At 54.9% G+C, this 20,798-nt stretch overlaps 1 protein-coding gene and 2 long non-coding RNA genes across 7 annotated transcripts; 2 read left to right on the top strand and 1 right to left on the bottom strand.

Moving 5' to 3' along the window:
• Nucleotides 1-525: 525 nt before the first annotated feature.
• On the top strand, nt 526-1,975 carry LOC142069507 (uncharacterized). Its single transcript, XR_012665354.1, has 3 exons — nt 526-751; nt 907-980; nt 1,823-1,975. It is a non-coding gene; the product is annotated as an uncharacterized LOC142069507 (long non-coding RNA).
• A 7-nt stretch (nt 1,976-1,982) lies between these two features.
• Nucleotides 1,983-20,280, top strand: CRYBA1 (crystallin beta A1). The gene is made up of 6 exons (XM_075120816.1): nt 1,983-2,293; nt 12,609-12,673; nt 13,762-13,880; nt 16,834-16,975; nt 18,852-18,994; nt 19,940-20,280. Exons 2-6 carry the CDS (start codon nt 12,629-12,631, stop codon nt 20,085-20,087), a joined length of 597 nt encoding a protein of 198 aa, XP_074976917.1. The 5' UTR covers nt 1,983-2,293; nt 12,609-12,628; the 3' UTR covers nt 20,088-20,280.
• LOC125623837 (uncharacterized) lies at nt 3,023-7,086 on the bottom strand. Of its 5 annotated transcripts, XR_012665350.1 has the most exons (3): nt 7,053-7,083; nt 5,946-6,364; nt 3,023-5,749 (listed from the first exon to the last, which is right to left on the bottom strand). It is a non-coding gene; the product is annotated as an uncharacterized LOC125623837 (long non-coding RNA). The 5 variants fall into 5 exon arrangements; XR_012665353.1 differs by lacking the exon at nt 5,946-6,364 and having other exon boundaries at nt 7,053-7,086; XR_012665352.1 differs by lacking the exon at nt 7,053-7,083 and having other exon boundaries at nt 6,237-6,904.
• Nucleotides 20,281-20,798: the final 518 nt, after the last annotated feature.

A 20,798-nucleotide genomic window follows, 5' to 3' on the forward strand; every position in this document is an offset into this window, starting at 1 on the left:
AGGCCCTGATTCAATGCTGCCCGCCTCTGAATGCTAGGGAGAGCGGAGGGACAAGGAAGGTAATTTTGTGTAATATATTAACCAAGGGCTTGGCCCTGCCAATGCTACTGAGACCAGGGCCATGGGCTCCGACAAGCTGCTCCCAGCACTGAACTGCAGCCCCAGGAGAGAGGCAAGTTCCATCTTTACAATCCCAGCATTTCCCCCCCTTCACACTAGCTCTCAGGGCAGCGCCTTCCCTCCCCAGGTCACCGCCCTCACGCGTTCCCTCCGACTGGTAAAGGGAGAGGCTGATTTACAGCAGCAAGTGCCCCGTTGCGTTGCCCAGCAGGGAGCAGAGCATTAAAGGGCATAACCAGAGAGCCTTGTCAGCGCCACAGAGAGCCGGCAGCACACCCTGGGCCACTCCTCCAGATGGGCTGTGGCCAGCAGGCCCAGCATGGAACAGGCAGATTAGACACAGGCCTTGCAGTGGGGGAGGGGACTGTGACACAGCTGCCTGCCTTTGTCAGCACTACATTTTGTCTTGGACGCTGGGGCTGAGAAGGCCAGGAGCCGCCTGTCCAGCTGGAGGTGCAGCTCCTCCGGGGCTGGGGCTGGCCAGGAGAGCAGGGGCCCTGGGTACGATTCAGGGAGCTGGTTATGCCTGAATGGGAAGGGCACATACCTTGTGCCTGCACCCGGATTTCTCCGTCCATGGGTATCGGACGGGGTAACCCAAGCTTGCATCGTGTCTCCGTTCAGGCTAGCGGTGGGTTACAGTTTGTTTGTGGCAGATTGCTAGGGTGACCAGATGTCCCGATTTTATAGGGACAATCCCGATTTTTGGGTCTTTTTCTTATTAGGCTCCTATTACACCCCACCCACATCCCAATTTTTCACATTTGCTGTCTGGTCACCCTACAGATCGCACTGGGCAGGCAGCAGTTTGGCTGAAATCAGTGGCAGTCTCCCAGCTGAGCAGTAGCCGTGGCCCTTGGGTAAGGAATGGGGGTGGCTGTGCACCGTTGCAGCCCCTGCGTTTTGCCCCAGAGGGGGCTGCAATTTAGCTCTCTGTGCTGGCTTCCCATAGCATACCGAGTCTCGGACCCGATCTTCAAGGTGCTGTGCGGCCTGGGCTCAGTGTATCTAGAAGGGCCTACGGCTCCGGGCTGGGCACAGAGACCCGTAACTCCAGCCCTCGGGCCCATGGAACTTTCTACCACCGGGGCAGAGCCCGGCTGGGCAGCAAACAGAGCGTCCTGCGGGGCCGGTCCCAGACCGCGGAACAACCCCCCAGGAACTCAGGGCCACCCCAAACCTCCCCAGGGGCCCTGCTCCCACCGGCCTTCTCTGACACAAACCCAGAGCAATGCGTATGTTAAAAAAAACCTTCCAAAACAAACCACTCCGCTGTACACACAATCCTTCCCCTGGTGAGCGGACGAGAAAGCAAACCACACGTGAGAGATGCTAGCTGCATTGCTTAGTGCGCTGCTGGATGGTGTTCAGTGTAGGAACAGGATTTTATATTTGTACTATAAGAATTAATATATGATTTGATCATCCTGCCAGCCACCCCTTTTTGAATAGCAGAAAGGAATGACCCTCTGGAACTATGAGAGATTCTGTTTCCCATGCATCACAAATTAGGCCCTTCTAGGTTTTTTTAAGGTTTAGTTAGTAAGAGATAGGATCTCATACCGTGTCTATGTTAAGCATATTAGAGGGATGTTGAAGGCCTGGGCCCCACTGTGAATTGTTTTGGTTATAAGATGTAGTAAGTTTTAATTTACAATGTCTTTTCCCTTGATATAAAATACTGCTGTTTGTATTCTTAAAGGTCTCTGTGAAAGACTGTTTGTGTGAATGAGGAATGTATGCATCAGGAAAAGATAAGGTGTGAAGGTCATTGTTATAGCTCAAGGAAGAAGGAGTGAAGAAACTTAATGACATCAGAGAACTATCAACGGGCATCCATAAGGAAGGAAGGGCAGACTGAGGTGGAGGTTGGCACCCCAAAGACAAGACAATTGATTAAATCGAAACCAGGACAGGATGACCTTCTCAGAGGTGTTTTGGAATGTTAACATCAAAAGATACACCAATTAAGGACTAACCAGTCACAAACCGACACAGCAAAATCCATAGACCTCAACAGAGAAAAAAAAAGATTGTAAGAACAGGGTGCTTGGCCATGGGACTTTGTGTTCATCTTGCCACACTCCAGGAGCTTCGGATCGCAAACGACAGAGCCCTGCTCCCCTGTGCAACCAATCTGACTGGCTGCTAGATTGATCCAGACTCTGGACTGGTAAGTCTAAACATCAGCTGGCAGGACTGTGTTCATGGGTGTGTGTGTGTGATTGAAAAGCATATGCTGACTGTTGAATTCTCAATAAATGCGGTGTGCTGCCTTCTCCCCTATAAAGATCCCGGGTGCTTCTTATAAGTATCACATCAGATACTACTGTGCTCAGGGGTAGGAGAACCTATAGAGACTAGAACAGAAGGGAATTCATTCTGTGCTGCTAAAGGGTTTCTTCTTTTGGGGATCCCTAGGATCTAGAAAAGCCAGTTGCCCTGGGCTCCAGCTGGATCTGACAGCACGATCCTTATGTGAGTACCATGCAGCCTTCGGCAAACCCCAGCCCGCTCTGAGGTGTTTGTGATGGGCTGGATCACAGAAACCCCCCTGGGGCTGCCAACGGAGGTGCTGAGACTACTTCTGCCCCTGCTTTCCCTGCCAGCCTGGGACTCCAGCACCCTCTCTGGCTGAGCCAGACACGCCCGTCTGCTCCAGCACAGACCCAGGGTCTGAACCTCGTGCCCCAAAGCTGCAGACTTAACTGAAAGCAGCTTACAGAAGTGTTCCTGTCTTTAACACTCGATGCCAACTCCCAATGGGGTCCAAACCCCAAATAAATCCATTTTACCCTGTATAAAGCTTATATAGGGTAAACTCATAAATTGTTCGCCCTCTACAACACTGTTAGAGATATGCACAGCTGTTTGCTCCCTCAGGTATTAATACATACTTGGGTTAATTAATAAGTAAAAACTTATTTTATTAAATACAGAAAGTAGGATTTAAGTGGTTCCAAGTAGTAACAGACAGAACAAGTGAATTACCAAGCAAAATAAAACAAAACACGCAAGTCTAAGTCTAGTACAGTAATAAAAAGTGAATACAGATACAATCTCACCCTCAGAGATGTTTCAATAAGTTCCTTTCACAGACCAGACTCCTTTCTAGTCTGGGCACAATCCTTTCCCCTGGTGCAGCCCTTGTTCCAGCTCAGGTGGTAGCTGGGGGATTTCTCATGATGGCTGCCTCCCCTTGTTCTGTTCCACCCACTTATATATCTTTTGCATAAGGTGCAAATCCTTTGTCCCTCTGGGTTCCCACCCCTCCCTCTCAGTGGAAAAGCACCAGGTTAAAGATGGATTCCAGGTCAGGTGACATTACCCACTTGCCAGCACACACGTATACAGGAAGGCTTACAAGTAAACAGAGCCATTGTCCTGGTTAATGGGAGTCATCAAGATTCCAAACCACCATGAATGGCCCACACTTTGCATAATTACAATAGGCCCTCAGAGTTATATTTTATATTTCTAGTTTCAGATACAAGAGTGATACATTCATACAAACAGGGTGACCACACTCAGCAGATTATAAGGTTTGTAATGATACCTTACAAGACACCTTTTGCATGAAGCATATTTAGTTACATTATATTAACACTCATCAGCATACTTTCATAAAATCATTTCAAGTGCAACATCACAGTGTTCTCCTCAGCTCCCGCCACAGAACTTAGATCCGTCCCTGGGGAACCTGCCTTTGCAAGGGACTGGCTCCTCTCAGGCGGGGATATTGTGTCAGGCTTCAGCACAGGGGGAGGGGAGCTGAGCTTTCTAGGAGAAAGTCCCCCAGAGTCATGCACTAGCAGAGCCTCTTGCAGGAGCAGGGTCTGGAGAGCCGTCCGACAGGCCCTTTGGGGAGCCCTCGCAGACAGCACCCTTCCCCAGGCAGAAAAGGCAACTCTCTCACCTCTCGGAAGTGGGGAACGCTGTGGGGTGGGTGGGACACCCCACAGGCCATATTCTTCCAGACCGAGCTGGCACGACCCATGGTGAACTCAAATGGCCAGAAATTCAACCAAATGGTCAGCAAATTTACACAGGGTAAGGGCAAGCTGACAGCACAGGGTGTGGCTGCTTCTGGGGCTGTGCTGGCTTGGGGAGAGCATGGCAGGGCGGGCGGGGAATTCACAGGCTCAGCCTATGGGCTGTGGGGGTCCAGGGACAAGCGTGTGCCCTGTACCCGCCAGATGCTCCTCCAAAAGGTCCTGTGGCTGGGCACATGACTCCTGCAGGGGCATGGTGGAGGCAGTGACCTGAGTTCAGGCTGGCCTAGGCACAGCTGTGTTGGTTTGGAGAACTGTAAATGGTGCAGCCCCAGCGTGGAGGTGGTTAGACTGGGAGACAGGGGTAGCTGATTCCTGCCCGTGTCCCTTGTAAACGTTATGGTGCCGTGGCAGCTCCCAGCCCGCCACACCGACCACCACTGCGCCTCTCGCCGGGTTGGCTGTCGCCTTTCCTGTCTGTTCCAGACCGTCGTCGTTCCCTGCTGTCTGTATGGTGCTGGTGCCCTGTCACGGCTCAGGCCCCATGGTGCTAGGTGCTGGACCAGCACAGAGCACAAGGACGGCCCCTTCCCCAAGCGTAAGACAAGGGACAGCTGGTGGAGACGATGGATGGGCAGCACGAGGAGCCACAAGGATCACAGGGAGATGCTCTAGGTCTGCTCCCCATTAACAGCCTCTCACTTTGGCTCCAAAGGCTAAATAAACCAGCGGCTCTAGGAGCACAGCCCAGCTTTACAGAGAGCATTTCATTTTCCTTCGTCCCCCGGCAGGGGCGCAGACTAGGCCCCCCTTGAGCTGCCCAGCCTGGGTCACTCTGCAGCTCCCGGCACTGCAGGATCTGAGCACCTCACGGCTCGAGGCTGGAGAACCAGCCTCCCCTCCCACCCCTGTCCCAAATGAGACCATCAGGGAAAGCTTCCACTCTTCCCCCTGCCCCGCCCCACGCTCTCACTGTGTCTGGCTGGGGGAGCCTGGGTGGCTCTTGCAGGGGACAAGGCTCTGCAGCCAGCAGGGTCAGAGGCCACCTGGGCGCATGTGTCCGCTGGGAGGCCAGGGCACAAGGGACCAGCTCATTTCTTGTCATTAGCGCTCCCTCCAGTGGCCGGACGCGGTATGGCAACGCCAGGGGGCCTGATTCTGCACTCACTTTATCCCCATTCCCAGGTTGCTGTCAGACAAACGTCACGGATATGAAAAGGGAGACAGCAGCATGCTGCTGACTAGGTGTGTCACAGAGGACGCGTCCAAGTCTGCTGGCACATGTAGGCCACCCGAAGTTGCAGCTTAAAGAGCCAAATCCTGTGACTGTTATTACGGGAACCCATGTTGCTGGTTGAAATATGGGACAGAGGTGCTAGGAAAGGGACAGAATCTGCCACTGTTACTCACACTGAGTAGTGCTTTACTCCCCCAGGGTACTCGCAGAGTGAGGTGCTACTTACCATGAGTAGGGACGGCAGAGTCTGGCCTGAGATTACCTCAGTGCACAACTGTGCGTATCTCAACTAGAGGAGAAGGTCTCTGGAGCAGGCGTAAATCCAGAGACTCGCTGGGCCTTCCATACTCTGAAAAGCATCTCTGAGCTCCAAAGCAGGGCAGCGATCTCACACAAGTATCTACGGCAGCAAGGAGGAGATTGTTCAGACAGGATGCTGACAAATTGGAACCGGTTCAGAAACGGGTTTATTGCTACAAGAAGGACTCAGGGTCTGGGAACTTGCTTCAGAGCAAGAGACTAAAAGACGTTCAGTTGATTTATCTCACCCAGGAGAAGGCTGAGAAGTAACTGGATCATGGGCTCTAAGGGCCTACCTGGGGAAGAGATTTTTGATCGGCGGCAGCTCTTTATTCTAGCAGCAAAAAGCAGAACAAGGTTGAATGGCTGGAAGCTGAAATTCAGACTGGAACGAATTAGAGCTAATTTTCAAGCAGGGAGGGGAATTAACCATTAACAACCCACCGCGGGTTCTGGGGGTTCTCGGTCACATGACATCCTTCAGTCCCGACCCGAGGAAGTTTGGAAGGAAATGCTGTAGCCCAAATGGAGGGTCTGTGCTCAATGCAAGAATCGCTGGGTGAAAGTCTCCTGGCATTAAAACTCACTGAGAGTGTGATTGTCTGTCAGGCACTTGGGGAAACGGGCATGTTCCTTATTGTTCTTGTTGAAGATTGTTTAAGACCAAGCAGCTCTGGGGTCAGTCGTTCATCAGCAGATTCCTCTCCCTCCTCACCTATTAGGGGCAGACTTTCTCCAGGTTAGTAATACTCAGTTTGTAAAAGCCTTTCTGAGCGCTACATTGTGCCTTCAGACAAAGCCCTGAGCCCGGCGGGTGCCTCAGACAAGCCCCCTCCAGGAGAGCGGAACCACACCCCATGCAAGCTCAGCTGTGCCAGCTGGTGTTTTGGGGGTCAGAGCCCAGGCTCCACTTACTTCCCACTTCCCTGTTCCGGGGTAAGCAGGAAAGGTGCCCAGTATCTACTTGCCCCAGTGCACGGTGTCGCCCACGTGTGGGCATGACGAGTCCCCTGTGTGGGTTTGTGGCCCAAGTCACCATCGAGCCCTAGTCCTGTGACACTAGGAGTAATAACCCACTTTGAGGCTGGCTTCTTCCTACAAACCTTAATCGATTCTCCCCGTGCTGGGGTGCTTCCCTGCCCCTCCCGTCTCCCATCCCTGGTGGAGGGTTCGCAGCCCACAGCCCTTAGGGCAGGCGCTTGGCAATCACACTGCTGCTCAGCGTTCTCCTCCCCAGCGGTTCTGAGAGCTGCTCTGCCCTACCTGGGACTTCAAGCTGCCCCGTTTCCCCTCCACACACCCAGAGCATGGAGCTGTCTCCTGTTGCGTCAGAGCTTGCTGGATTTTGGGATCATAGAATATCAGGGTTGGAAGCAGGGGTGAAAGTAAGTTAGAGAACTTACCAGTACGCTGGAGTGCTGAGCCAGGGGTGTGGCCTCAACCGGAAGAGGCAGGGCCTTAAATTCCCAGGCCCTTTAAATCAAGATTTAAAGGGCCAGGGCTCCAGCTGCGCGAGTGGCGGCTGGGAGCCCGGGGCCGTTTAAATCACCCCTGAGCTACCAGCTGCAGAGGCGGGTGGGAGCCCCGGGGCCCGGGGGTGATTTAAAGGGCCCAGGGCTCCAGCTGCCGCTACTGCAGCGGAGCCCCGAGCCCTTTAAATCACTGAGGAGCTGTGGGGGCTCCCGGCTGCCACCGCTACCCCAGGGCTCTGGGCTCCGGCAGAGCTTTAAAGGGCCTGGGGCTTCGCTGTGGTAGCAGCTGCCGGAGCCCCGAGCCTTTTAAATTCCCGCCTGAGCCCTGCTGCCCGAGCCCTGGGGTAGCGGCGGCAGGGCTCTGGCGGGGATTTAAAGGGCCCTGGCGAGGGGGGTAGCAGCGGCTGGAGCTCCGGGGCCCTTTAAATCCCCACCGCAGCCCCGCCGCCGCTACCCCAGGGCTTTAAATTGCCCTCTTGGAAAGCCGTTCCTGGTACGGCACACTGGCTCTTACACCGGCTTACTTTCACCTCTGGTTGGAAGGGACCTCAGGAGGTCATCTAGTCCAACCATGCTCAAAGCAGGACCAATCCCCAGCTAAATCATCCCAGCCAGGGCTTTGACAAGCCTGACCTTAAAAACTTCTAAGGAAGGAGATTCCACCACCTCCCTAGGTAACGCATTCCAGTGTTTCACCACCCTCCTAGTGAAAAAGTTTTTCCTAATATCCAACCTAAACCACCCCCACTGCAACTTGAGACCATTTCTCCTTGTTCTGTCTTCAGCTACCACTGAGAACAGTCTAGAGCCATCCTCTTTGGAACCCCCTTTCAGGTAGTTGAAAGCAGCTATCAAATCCCCCCTCATTCTTCTCTTCTGCAGGCTAAACAATCCCAGCTCCCTCAGCCTCTCCTCATAAGTCACGTGTTCCAGTCCCCTAATGATTTTTGTTGCCCTCTGCTGGATGTTTTCCAATTTTTCCACATCCTTCTTGTAGTGTGGGGCCCAAAACTGGACACAGTACTCCAGATGAGGCCCTCACCAATGTCGAATAGAGGGGAACGGTCACGTCCCTCGATCTGCTGGCAATGCCCCTACTTATACATCCCAAAATGCCATTGGCCTTCTTGGCAACAAGGGCACACTGCTGACTCATATCCAGCTTCTCGTCCGCTGTCACCCCTAGGTCCTTTTCTGCAGAACTGCTGCCTAGCCATTCGGTCCCTAGTCTGTAGCGGTGCATGGGATTCTCCCGTCCTAAGTGCAGGACTCTGCACTTGTCCTTGTTGAACCTCATCAGATTTCTTTTGGCCCAATCCTCTAATTTGTCTAGGGCCCTCTGTATCCTATCCCTACCCTCCAGCGTATCTACCTCTCCTCCCAGTTTAGTGTCATCTGCAAACTTGCTGAGGGTGCAATCCACGCCATCCTCCAGATCATTAATAAAGATATTGAACAAAACCGGCCTCAGGACCGATCCTTGGGGCACTCCACTTGATACCGGCTGCCAACTAGACATGGAGCCATTGATCACTACCCGTTGAGCCTGACAATCTAGCCAACTTTCTATCCACCTTATCGTCCATTCATCCAGCCCATACTTCTTTAACTTACTGGCAAGAATACTGTGGGAGATCCCCTGTCCCGCAATGTGCTGCATCCGAGACATTCATTCCTGGCCCTAGGAGTGGGGTCAGCAGCACCAGGGTCCCTTGGGGGAGCGCTCTAGGGGCTCAGCCCCTGCAGGGGAGACACTGCAGGGGAAGGTCTGAGGGGCAGATACCACACTGGGGGTTGAGGAGAGGTGAGAGTTTGAGGGCAGCCCAGGGTCAGCTCCAGGATTTTTGCTGCCCCAAGCTCCAAGAGCGCAGCTGCCCAAGCAAAATAAAAAGGGTGGCCGGACGCCGCCCCTGGAATTGTGCCACCCCAAGTATGTGCTTGCTTGGCTGGTGCCTAGAGCCGGTTCTGGGGCAGACACCCTGGGAGGACATTTAGAGGGGTAGAGGCAGACACTATGGGGGAGGGTTGGGGCATTGGGGGCAGCCCAGGGGGAGTCTCTCATTGAAAAGATAGCTGTATGCTCCCCCCGCCCCAGGAACATTCCTGCTAGGTGAGGGCCCCTCCCTCAGCCCAGAGCCCCTTGGCAACGGCAGCTCAGAGAGCCAGGGCCCCTATGTGCCCCTTGGCAGGGGCAGGGGAGGAAGTCCAGCCTCCAGAGCCCCGCTAGGACAATAGCCAGGCCCAGGTGGAGCTGACGGGGCGCTTTTGTTTGTCCCTCTCACTGCTTAGAGCCAAACAAAAGGGGCAGTCAGACGTCACAGCGGCCGCATTGTGCCGCGGGGAGCAAAGCGCTGAGCCGGCAGCTTGCCGTGACCTCGCTTGTTTGGAGAGCACTGCAGGGCGAGAAGGCCCCAGGCCCCGGCAGCCTCACAGCAAACACGGGCCGGGCCTGGCCTGGCATGTCCCGGCACAGGGGCTTGGCCACAAGGAGCCCAGCCCGTCCAGCCAGGGGAAAGAAGGAGCCTGCCAACCCAGGGGACTCGTGGCCTGCAGGGCTCAGCCTGGGTTGAAACACACTCACACCAGGCCACTTGGGATGAGCCCAGGGCAGGGATGGGACAGAGAGAGATCCGGTTACTATGGTTACCGAAGAGCACTGGGACAGGCAGGATTGGGGCCATGGAGCGTGGGGCCACCAGTCCAGGCTGGAACCAGGCTGCTGGTAGACGCTTTCTGCAGGACTCAGAGCTAGCAGGGGAGTATTTAACAGCGGTGCCCTGGCTCCCAGGCACAGAGCAGGGCCTTGCTATGCAAACCCCCCGCACACACACAAGAGACAGCCCCTGCCCAGAGAGCTCACAGGCTGGGGCTCTGTTAAGACACAGCAGGTCTCCTGCAGCCCACAAATGCCCCCCGAGCTGCTCTGCAAATCGCCAAGAGAAGGGGTCTCCTCCGGCACATGCCGAACCATCTGCCCAGCTTGGATTTTAGCTCAGAGGCTCTGGTTACCCTCCCCAGAGGGGAAGCAGGGCTCTGTGAAGCTCGAAGCCTGTACCGTCCACACCAGAAGTTGGTCCCTCACCCACCTTGTCTCCACCAGGACAAGGGTAATTCTAGGAGCCTGCACCCTTCCGCCCCCCCCTCCCCCCCGGTGAGCTGAAGGTCAGGTGCTGGCCCAGAGCGTGGCTGCAGGTTCTATTCCTCCCCCCGACTCAGCACCACCCTGAGCAGCTTGGCATTCGCCTGCAGAGATCCTGGGAGGCCCCCGGTGCTGCAGGATGTTACACACCCTGGAGAGACCCCTCTGCTCAGCACCAGCGGCAGTGAGCTGATGGCCCTGGAAAGCTGGGCTGGGGAACTAGCAAGCAGGGCCCTGGCGTGTGGCCTGACGCTCCCACTGCACCAGGCCTGCGCTCAATGGTATGGACCTGGGGTGATGAACTTCGTTGTCTCTGCCAGCGTCCAGCAGCTGCCTCTGTCTTGGAGCCCTCAGCTGGAGCCATTCCCAAGCTGCTCTCAGACAGCAAACCCCCAGAGAGCCCCGGCTGCCCACTGGGAGGGAGGTTAATTAACACAGAAATCAAAACCCAGGTAACGTTCAGCTCTGATGCCTTCACCTGCTTTGGGGCTCCTAGAGAGGAAGGACAGCTGAACGGTCAGGGTGCTGACCTGAGGCTTGGGAGACCAGTCTTCGGTTCCTGGTTTTGCTACTGAATCCTGCGTGACCTTGGGCCAGTCACTTAGCCTCTCTGGGCTTCAGTTCCCCATCTGAACCATGGGAATAATTCCCCTCATGGTGTAATCTGTGGGATAGATCCACTAAAGATGGTGAGGCTCCCAGACACTAGGGTGATGGGGGCTGTCTGAGTACTAATATAAATGAAGAGGGGTCCTCCCTCAGGGTCACTCAGCCCACACCCTCGATCTTCTCTGCCCAGAGAGCTGCTCCCTTTCGTTTACCTGCATGTCGGGTAACAAGCCCTCTGGCTTGGTCAGGCAGCAGGACTCACCCCTTTCCCAGCAGCTGCTAGCAGGCTGGGGTGCTTCAGGCTGGTTATCATCCCCCCTTCACTCTTGGTCTCTTCTTTCTTCCCTTGTTGGGGAAAATCTTTGTTCCATTCCACGAGGCTCATCTCTGAAACCAGTCAAACCCTGGCCTGAAAAAGGAAATGCCAAGAACCTTTCTGAGCAACCATGGGGGGTGTCCCTAGTTGGGGCGGGGAGAGAGCGGCCAGAGACAAAACCCCAAGCTTGTCTCATGAGAGAATGATGCTGCCAGGCTGGAAAGTACCAGAGCAACGAAGCTGTTGAGTCATTTGTGACCAAGATTAGCCATGCAAACAGCCGACCGTGGATCAGACCATGGGGCTGAGCTGCTGGAATCTCTGAGGATCAGCAGAAAGGACCGGAGAAAGCATAGTGCTGACTGCTTTACAAATGCTGGCCAGGGGCCCCGGCCAGCCGGGTGCTATATAACCAGAGGTGCTGGAACAGGCAGATAGCACATGGAGGAAGCAGCAGCAAGCTGAGCTAGGTGAGTCCTGGGGCTGAATTTTCGACTTTTCCTATCGCCTCCTCCATTCTCTCTGCTCTTCCAAGAGACAGGCAGACACAGCCTCCTTCCCGCCTGCTGACAGGCGTTGAAACAAGACGGCCAGGAGTTAGCCCTTTGCAAAGACAGCTCTCGACTTGGGCCTATCAACCCATGGCCAAGTGTCTCCGGTCACACACATGGAGTGACAGCCAGAGACACCGACAAGGTAGTTCGGGAGGTTTCAGGTTAACACCCCGCCCAGGAGCTTGGGAATCGGCCTCCTCCTTCACGCTCTCCCATTTTCAGTAGAAATGATTTCCTCACCGCAGCTAGCTGTTGAGGGGCAAAGTAGCCAAGTCTCTCGAGGGTGCGTGGACGGGGCGGGGAATACGTGTCTGGAGGATGCAGCAGAGCATAGCTGGAGATAGAGGTGATGTCTCGGTTATACCTGGGCTGCATGGCCTGGAGATGAGCGGTCACTCGTAATGTTTAATGTCTATAGCGTGGTAACGCTCCCACGCCCCGACTGGGGCTGGGGTTGAGGCCTCATTGCACTAGGTGCTGTGCAAACACTTAGGAAGATGTGCTCCGTAGCCCAGAGATCTTCACCCACCCAGACACGGAATACTCCCACTCCCACCCACATACCCAGACACGGAATACTCCCACTCCCACCCACCCACCCAGACACGGAATACTCCCACTCCCACCCACATACCCACCCACCCAGACACGGAATACCCCCACTCAGATTGAGAACAGCGCTGCCCCCCCCGGTCTCTGCCGGGATCATGCGGAGTGCATGGGGCCAGTAGTGAATGGAGGGGTGACCCAGTGAATGAGGGGACGGTGGGCGCCGGCGAGCGTGTGCAGAAAAGCTTTTCCAAAGGAGCCTGCTTGGCTCTGTGCCAGTGTCACTCTGACGCGAGTTGTGCTTTTCCCTCCTTTTCCAGGCACCAGCCCCACAGCGAAGATGGCTCAGACGAACCCTCTGCCTGGCCCCACGGGCCCGTGGAAGGTACGTCCCAGCTGTCCCGCGCGTTAGGACTTGTAGCATGGAGGGCCTCGAGGCCCCTGCTGAGTGTGCACTGCCCACACATTAGATGTGACCCACAGGGAAAGGAAATGACTGGGCCAAGGTGACCCATCAGTGGCAGAGCCCAGGTCTCCTGCCCCCCTGCCGGATCACACCGAGTGCACCCCGCTCTGGTTGCGCAGAAGTCAGGGGCAGGAGTTCCCCATGTGCCCTGCTGGTGCGAATGCTCACTGGCCCAGTTTCGGAAGTCGCTTGCTGGGCAGGTGCGGGCCAGTCAAGCGCAGCAGCCCCATGGTGGGAGTGCGAAGGTGGAGGGGAGCAAGCGTGGCTGGAGCCAAGGCAGCTGAGGTCTGATGGAGCTGCCACCAAAAGGGTGGGCTAGCGTATTTGCAGCATTCTGGCAAGCCGGGGAGCAGCTCTGTCCTGCTGGGCGGGAGAGCGAGAAGGAAAAAGAGAAAAAGGTGTGTAAATCTGGGGGGTGGACAAAGAAGCTGCTGCCACAGATGCTGCTGGGGGGAGGTGATGATCCTGTGAAACAGGCCAGTGCACCAGGAAAGTCCCTGCTCTTCCTTTCTCCACCTAGTCCTCTTTGCACTGGAGACTTTGGAGTGGAACTAGTGTGAGTTCTAAGTGCAGCCTAAGACTGTCTACTCTGCAGCCTACTCTCAGCGCATCTCTGTGCACTCAGCGGGGCTGTGATCGCTTCCAGACCCCTCCCGGGGATGCCCCAGCCAAGTCCAGAGCTCATTGCCGGAGACAAGCAGCTGTGTGGTTCAGGAGAGGGCGCCGTAGGTGAGGGTGAGAAAGAACATGTCCATGGCTGGGCTGATCTCTCATGCACCTGAGTACTGCAAGGCCCAGCTGGGTGTTAGAGCCCCATAGCTGGAACAACAGGGGCGCTGTGGGTCAGCCCCGAGGAGTGCAGATGCAGCCCCGAGGAGTGCAGATGCAGCCCCGAGGCATTAACCTTAACTCTTGTTCAAGGAGCACCCAGTTTACCTGGACTGTTAATGTGCACAGCCCCCCACCCCCGCTTCAGTGACACTCATGTGGGGACGACTTCCTTTCAGCTCACAGCCTACGACCAAGAAAACTTCCAGGGAAAGAAGATGGAGTTCACCTCGGCCTGCCCCACTGTCACTGAGTGCGGCTTCGAGAACCTCCGCTCCCTAAAGGTGGAATGTGGCGCGTAAGTACAAGGCTCCCGCCTGGCTTTGGGGGGCTGGCAGGCGAGGACCGAGCACGGATGGGCCGGGTTGTCATCTCACCTCAGAAGTAGTTTGGCCGTTCTGCTAAAACACAGGGGCTACGAGCCAGGTGGCTCCCAGGCTCCACTTACCCAGCTGGGGGGAAAGCGAGTGTCCCATTTCGGGTCCTGTAGTGCCTGACTGTGCCCAATGGGGGAGGGAGCAAAGCCCAGATGGCACCAACACAGAAATGTAGGTCATTAAAGTGAACAGCGGGACAATCTCATCCGTGGCAGGCTTGTTTCTGGAGAAAGGAGTTGACGGGGGGGCTGGCGAGGGGCAGGGAGGAACGGCGTCAGATTTTGCACAGTTGAGCCTGTCTTTGTGCTGGAAGCCTTAGGTCCTTCATATACAAGCAGCAGCTCCACCCCCACCACAAGCATCCAGAGCAAATCCTAGGCCACAGCTACCAGCCTGCTGGCAAACCCTTGCCAGCCTCCGTGACAGCCTTAGCCAGTCGCAGGCCTTGTCTACATGGGAAAGTCACAACCCTGGGCTGAGATGGGGGTTAAGCCCATGACTTCAGTTTAAGAGCGGATCTGAAGCTGCAGCCAGGGTCTGCACTCTGGTCACCTACGACACACCAAGTCAACGGCTAGAGCGTGGGTCAGTGCGATTCAGCGTAATCCCGTTCCCAGTCAGCTTGAGCTAACCCCGAGAGCCCCAGCTCGTGCCCACCCAGGGCTCTGCACCAGACGAACCGCATCACTTTGAAATTGCTTAACCCAGTGCAGCTTCCTTATGCAACCAGGCCTGCCAGCCTCAAGGCAGCCACCTGTGGAGAGCGGAGGGCCCTGCCCAAAGGCATCTCCCCTTCCCAGCATCCCCAGAGACAGCGTGACCCCATTTGCACCAGAGCCCCGTCCAGCTCTGTGTCTAGTGGGCCAAATGGAACCTCCCAGCTTAGCGAGCCCTGCACTAAACCGTTCTCTCAACCCAGGAGAGCCAGTCTACCCCAGACCCGCCTGCAGAGCGACTGTTGGCCTGGAGCCCTTGACTGCTTTGGATCCCAGCAGTCAATGACACCGGCTCGGCCCGGTGGCTGCCATACAGGAGAGCTGAGCCCAGGCACCAGGATGCACTGGCCACATGCTCTGCCTGGTAGCAGCATGCCTGCAATACAACCAGCTAGGTAAGCAGCAGCGGACTCTGAAGAGACCCCTGCCTGATTGCTTTGCCCAGAAAGTTGGGTCCACAAGACGGGTGCACAGCAGAAAAAAGTGGAGAGACTCAAGGCTCCAGGAGCGAGAGGCACCCCTCTCCACAACCAAGATGGGGAATCCTCTGCACAGCAGAGGGACAATTTCTCTGCCACTTCCAGCCCATTAATGCCGAGCAGTGAGAACCCCGCTGCAGTTAGCAGTGTCAGCCTCTCTCTCCTGCTTCCCCACCCCTAACGGGATTAAGGCAAAAGGCACGAGCTAGCCAGGCAGCAGCAACCAGCTCCCTCCTCCAGTGGGCCATTCACCAGGATGCCAACGCAGCATAGGCCACAGCTAGTGCCACTCAGCCCTCCAACCACACTGTGTGCTCGGGCGAGCTTGTTTTCCCTCAAACACTCCCTGTGCCCAACAAGCCACCTTGAAAACCTGTGTCCAGCTGAGGTGGGGATCAGCCACGTTAGAGATTCTAATACACAGAGGACAGGAGGGGACTGCGGCAGCCCGCCCCTGGGCAACCTGACAATGCACCAAGGTTCCCCATCCCACCTGGCATGCGAGTCACTCGCTCTCCTAGGCAGACAGGTGCAGGGACGCAGCGGGGTTGGGGTTGTCTTAGAGGCTCAGACTCCCAGCCTTCCCTAGTCGCATCCAGGCTGCCTCCCGGCTGCTTTGCGGGCCCTCTGGTGGGCAGCATGGGTACCGGCCCCACACAGAGACTCGCCAGGTGTTGTGTCCTGTGGACACAAGAGGCGACCGGGGAAGCATCTCTCAAAGCGGGGCTGTGGTGGAGGAGAGAGGCAGGCGTGAGTGGCTGGGAGAACCGGGGCGGGGGTGGCGTGGTTCTGACGTTAGGAATTGTGCCCGTGGCTGCCATTGGGGCAAGGGGGGAAATTAGCACGACAGTGCTGCAAGAGAGCGAAACCCGAGCAGCAGAGGAGCTGAGCCAACATCTTGTGTGTTAGTCCCCTATAACACCGATGCCTAACAAACACGCTAGAGCAGGGCGCCTCTCTGGAAGATCAAACCTCCCCCAGCCCTTTGGTGAAAAACCCCCGCAGTGAAAAACCAGCTGGAGAAAATCTCCCTTTCAAGCTCTTGTAGAGAAGCAAAGGAGGGTGGAGCTGTCCGAGCCCTGTGCAGGTCACCTGTAACCCAGGGAAAGTGGGAACTCTACCTGGAGCATCCCGTGCTCTAGGAGTCCATTCCCTGGAGCCTCCCCCTGCTCTGTCTTGGGTAACACTGCAGCCTGCGTGAAGACGACACGCAGGGATGTGTAATGAGTCTGGGCAGCAGCCACTTAGCAGAGGGCAGGCCCTAGCAGCTGAGCTAGCCCAGCAGCTGTGAGGGCCCTTAGCATGAACTCACCCCGCTCAGTACCATACAGCCTCCCGCGCAGGTGACGGTGGCTATTGGAGCAGGGCCTGTCCTAACACTAGGGTGCCATGCGTGCTCCATTCCCCTCGGGCACCCAGGCCAGGAGAAGCAACAGCTTCAGCCAGGCAGACCCCTGGATTGTGGAGAGGGGATAGGGCCACGCCTGGCCTCATCTCTCTTCTGGCAGCGAGGGAGCCCACAGGGATTTTCTGTGCCCCTTCTCCCTGAGTGACACAGACGATGGTGCAGCTGGCCAGGGCAGGCCTGCCTGCTTCCCCCCCTGCTTGGGTCTGGGGCACCGACTCCAGCCCCGGAGCTGCACCAGGAGGACCGATGGAGCTGTGCTCTGTCATTGCAGCTGGATCGGTTATGAGCACACCAGCTTCTGTGGGCAGCAGTTTATCTTGGAAAGGGGAGAATACCCGCGGTGGGATGCCTGGAGTGGGAGCAACGCCTATCACACCGAGCGCCTGATGTCCTTCCGCCCCATCTGCTGTGCTGTAAGTGAGATTCCCCGGCCTCTTCACCCCGTCGCGTTTCCCAGGAGCCTGCTGCCTTCCTGCGAAGCAGAGTTATGACTCCTCCACAAAGGTGCCTCTTGGGCTCAGAGGGCAGGGCAGGGCTCATGTCTTTTTTGGAATGAAGTAGCCTAAAACTTTTACCAGCTTTTGCTGCTGCAAATCAGCCTGACAGTTGCCTACTCTTCCCTGTGATGGATGCTGCTGGGAGGCCTGGCCTGGAAGCTGGGAGAGTCACTGATTGCTCACTCACTCTCCAGCTGCTGTTAGTAAATACAGCCACTCTGATTAAAAACTCGTCAGTCACTCCAGCTGGGTAGAACAGTAGGACTGGAAGAGACTCGAGAGGTCATCTAGTCCAGTCCTGCACTCAAGGCAGGACGAAGTATTATCTAGGCCATCCCTGACAGGTGTTTGTCTAACCTGCTCTTAAAAATCTCCCGTGATGGAGATTCCACAACCTCCCTAGGCAATTTATTCGTGTTTAACCACCCTGACAGTTAGCAAATTTTTCCTAATGTCCAACCTAAAACCTCCCTTGCTGTAATTTAAGCCTGTTGCTTCTTGTCCTGTCCTCAGAGGTTAAGAAGAAGAATTTTTCTCCCTCCTCCTTGTAACAACCATTTATGTACTTGAAAACTGTTCTCATGTCCCCTCTCAGTCTTTTCTCCAGACTAAACAAACTCCATTTTTTCAATCTTCCCTCATAGATCAAGTTTTCTAGACCTTTAATCATTTTTGGTGCTCTCCTCTGGACTGTCTCCAATTTGTCCACATCCTTCCTGAAATGTGGCACCCAGAACTGGGCACAATACTCCAGTTGAGGCCTAATCAGTGCCGAATAGAGTGGAAGAATTACTTCTCGTGTCTTGCTTACAACACTCCTGCTAATACATCCCAGAATGACATTCGCTTTTTTTGCAACAGCGTTACACTGTTGACTCATATTTAGCTTGTGATCCACTATGACCCCCAGATCCCTTTCCGCAAGACTCCTTCCTAGGCCGTCACTTCCCATTTTGTAAGTGTTCCACTGATTGTTCCCTCCTAAGCGGGGTACTTTGCATTTGTCCTTATTGAATTTCATCCTCTTTACTTCAGACCATTTCTCCAGTCTGTCCAGATCATTTTGAATTCGAATCCTGTCCTCTAAAGCACTTGCAGCCCCTCCCAGCTTGGTATCATCCGCAACTGTTCAAAGTGTCCTCTGTACGCCACGTACAACACATGGAAGTGCCGTTCTGGATGAGCCCACAGGCCCAGCTCTCAGGAGCGCATGCAGCCCCACCGCTGTCAGTGCCAAGATGACGACGGGCTGTAAGCTTAGGGTAAAGCAAGGAGGCTCAATTGAACAGTTCTCCTGGCTGCTCTCCACCGTTGGCGTGATTGCGCAGCATGGCTAGGCCTTAGGGGCAAGCAAGGCACCTCTGAGGGGATTTTTGGATGCACTCAGGATTTCCCCCCCTTGGTTCTAGGATTAGCTGGGTCGTTTTTGTAGAATTGTAAGGCAAGCTACAGCTAGAGGCTGCTAAAAGTCTGATGTGATTGGAAAGGGAAGTGCAGAAACATTGGCTGTCCATCATTGCAGTATCCTAGCCCCTGAACAATAGGGCAGGGGACGTAGATGGCTGCACCTCCCTTCCTTTAGTGCAACGTTTTCATACCTTCTGCTTCAGACATGGATCTCTTACCCTGGTTCATAGATGTGAGACAGCCAGTCAATGGGGGTCAGATCCCAGAGCAAGTCCTTGGAGCAAGGGGCCCATCACTAGGAGCTGTGTCCGTTTCCCCCCCCCACAATCTGTTTGAAAGATGCTACTGGCTTCCCTCTCATGTCTGCTCTATTCCTGTCGCCCAGAATCACAAGGAGTCCAAGATGACCGTCTTTGAGAAGGAGAACTTCATGGGACGCCAGTGGGAAGTATCGGATGACTACCCCTCCCTGCAGGCCATGGGCTGGGGAAACAACGAAGTGGGCTCCATGAAAGTACAGTGTGGCACGTAAGTGAGACACGCAGGCTTAGCACACCAGAGGTGTGAGAGCAGGAGGCTGGCTGTAGAACCCAGTGCACATCTCTAGCAGTGGGTGACGATTCCCAGTTGCAGCAGGGCCGCCCACAGGGAGAGGCCTGAGAAAAGCCCTGACCCGCTGAGGGAGTGCACAGCTCCACCCTTGGCACACCTGCAGGAGATGTTCTGACCAGAGCGTGGGTACAGTACTGGGTTAGGTACACCCCGTTTTTCTGCCAGTGCAGCACGTCTGCATTAGGGGCTTACTCCAGTTTAACTCCATCAACTTGCAAATTTCCTCAATGGAGGCAGGGCCAAGGCTATCCAAGTACGGGTCATCTCCATTGTGGAAACATGCAGAATTCATCCTACAGACCACAATGGATACGGGGCACAATGCAGTTTTACCCTTTCCTTAGTCCTTCATCTGTGGCACTGCTCAAGCACATCAGTACCTCAGCATGTGGGCATGGGCAGCCCAGGGCTTTCAGGTGAAGACCGCTCTACTTGGGCTAGGGCTCAGAGGAAGCCTTAAAAACTGCAGCTCTAGCAGGAATTTTGCAGCAGCCAGAGGGCAGGTCGCACTCCAGAAAAGTGTCACAACCTGCAGTCCTGTTGGACATAGCAGCACATAGGTTCACATCTGAGCACGGTGACAAACTCATGTTTGTTTGCAAAAGGCTTACCCACAATAAAGCTGGGAAACTAACTCCAGTTTGACAAGAAAAGAGCACTTTCTTCTTTAGTGCCATGTAGGGTCTTTTCCTCTCCCCATTTTCTCGGAGCAGTTTAGAGGCAGATGGCCTGGCTCTATTTCTTTCTGGGTTTGGGTGGGCAGTTCACCAAGACACACCTAGGACAGTTCTAGATTTGTAGGCATGGGGATTTCTCCCCTTTCCAAGTCCAACAGCTTTCTGACTCTTCTGTTTGTTCCAGCTGGGTTTGCTACCAGTATCCTGGTTACCGTGGCTACCAGTACATTTTGGAGAGCGACCATCATGGTGGAGATTACAAGCACTGGAGAGAGTGGGGCTCACATGCCCAGACCTTCCAGGTCCAGTCTATTCGGCGTGTTCAGCAGTAGATATTTGTGTTCGCAGGCTCTCCTCTTTAAAGAGCGTCTTTGCCGGATTTCTAAAGCACACTGATCCCTATGGTGCTAGCACTTCCCCTTACAAAACAGACAGATTCCTTCCTTGTACTGTGACTGCTGTTGAGACATCGTTTCTTCATGGTACTAATTGCTGCAATTACCAATAAATGTCACTGAAAGAAAATGCTACCAGGGTGTTTGGATTCTGTCACTCCAGTGTTCAGAACAAAGGGTACTGAAACTTGCATTAGTTCGTCTCAAATTCACATCACAACTAGTCAAGACATTGGGCCCAATTCTCCTTCCTTCCAATGATTTTACACATAGGTAAGTCCATTGACTTTCAGTGGAGTGTCTTGAGATTTACACCACCGAGTTCAGAATTAGAAGACAGTCTTCTCACACAAGCACACTACTACAGCCGTTACTCTGTCAGCAGGCCAGTTGTCAGCACAACTGGCTCCTTGCCAAACCAACTCCATATAGGTTTATGGTGGACAAGGGCTGCAGTGAAACTGGAGACAACATTGCTACATCACACTTGGATTTTTACTATCGGCAGAAGCCTTCTGTGTTCAAACCACGTGGAGCAGATATGGTCTCCTGGCCACTGACCTGCAGATGGGATGTTCGCCCCATTATTAGCGGTTCTCTCAGATGGGCAGATCCACTCATTGCTGCCCTACAGCTATACAGGTTCAA

The sequence above is a fragment of the Caretta caretta genome, chromosome 17, assembly GCF_965140235.1.
Source record: "Caretta caretta isolate rCarCar2 chromosome 17, rCarCar1.hap1, whole genome shotgun sequence".
NCBI classification, from domain to species: domain Eukaryota; kingdom Metazoa; phylum Chordata; order Testudines; family Cheloniidae; genus Caretta; species Caretta caretta.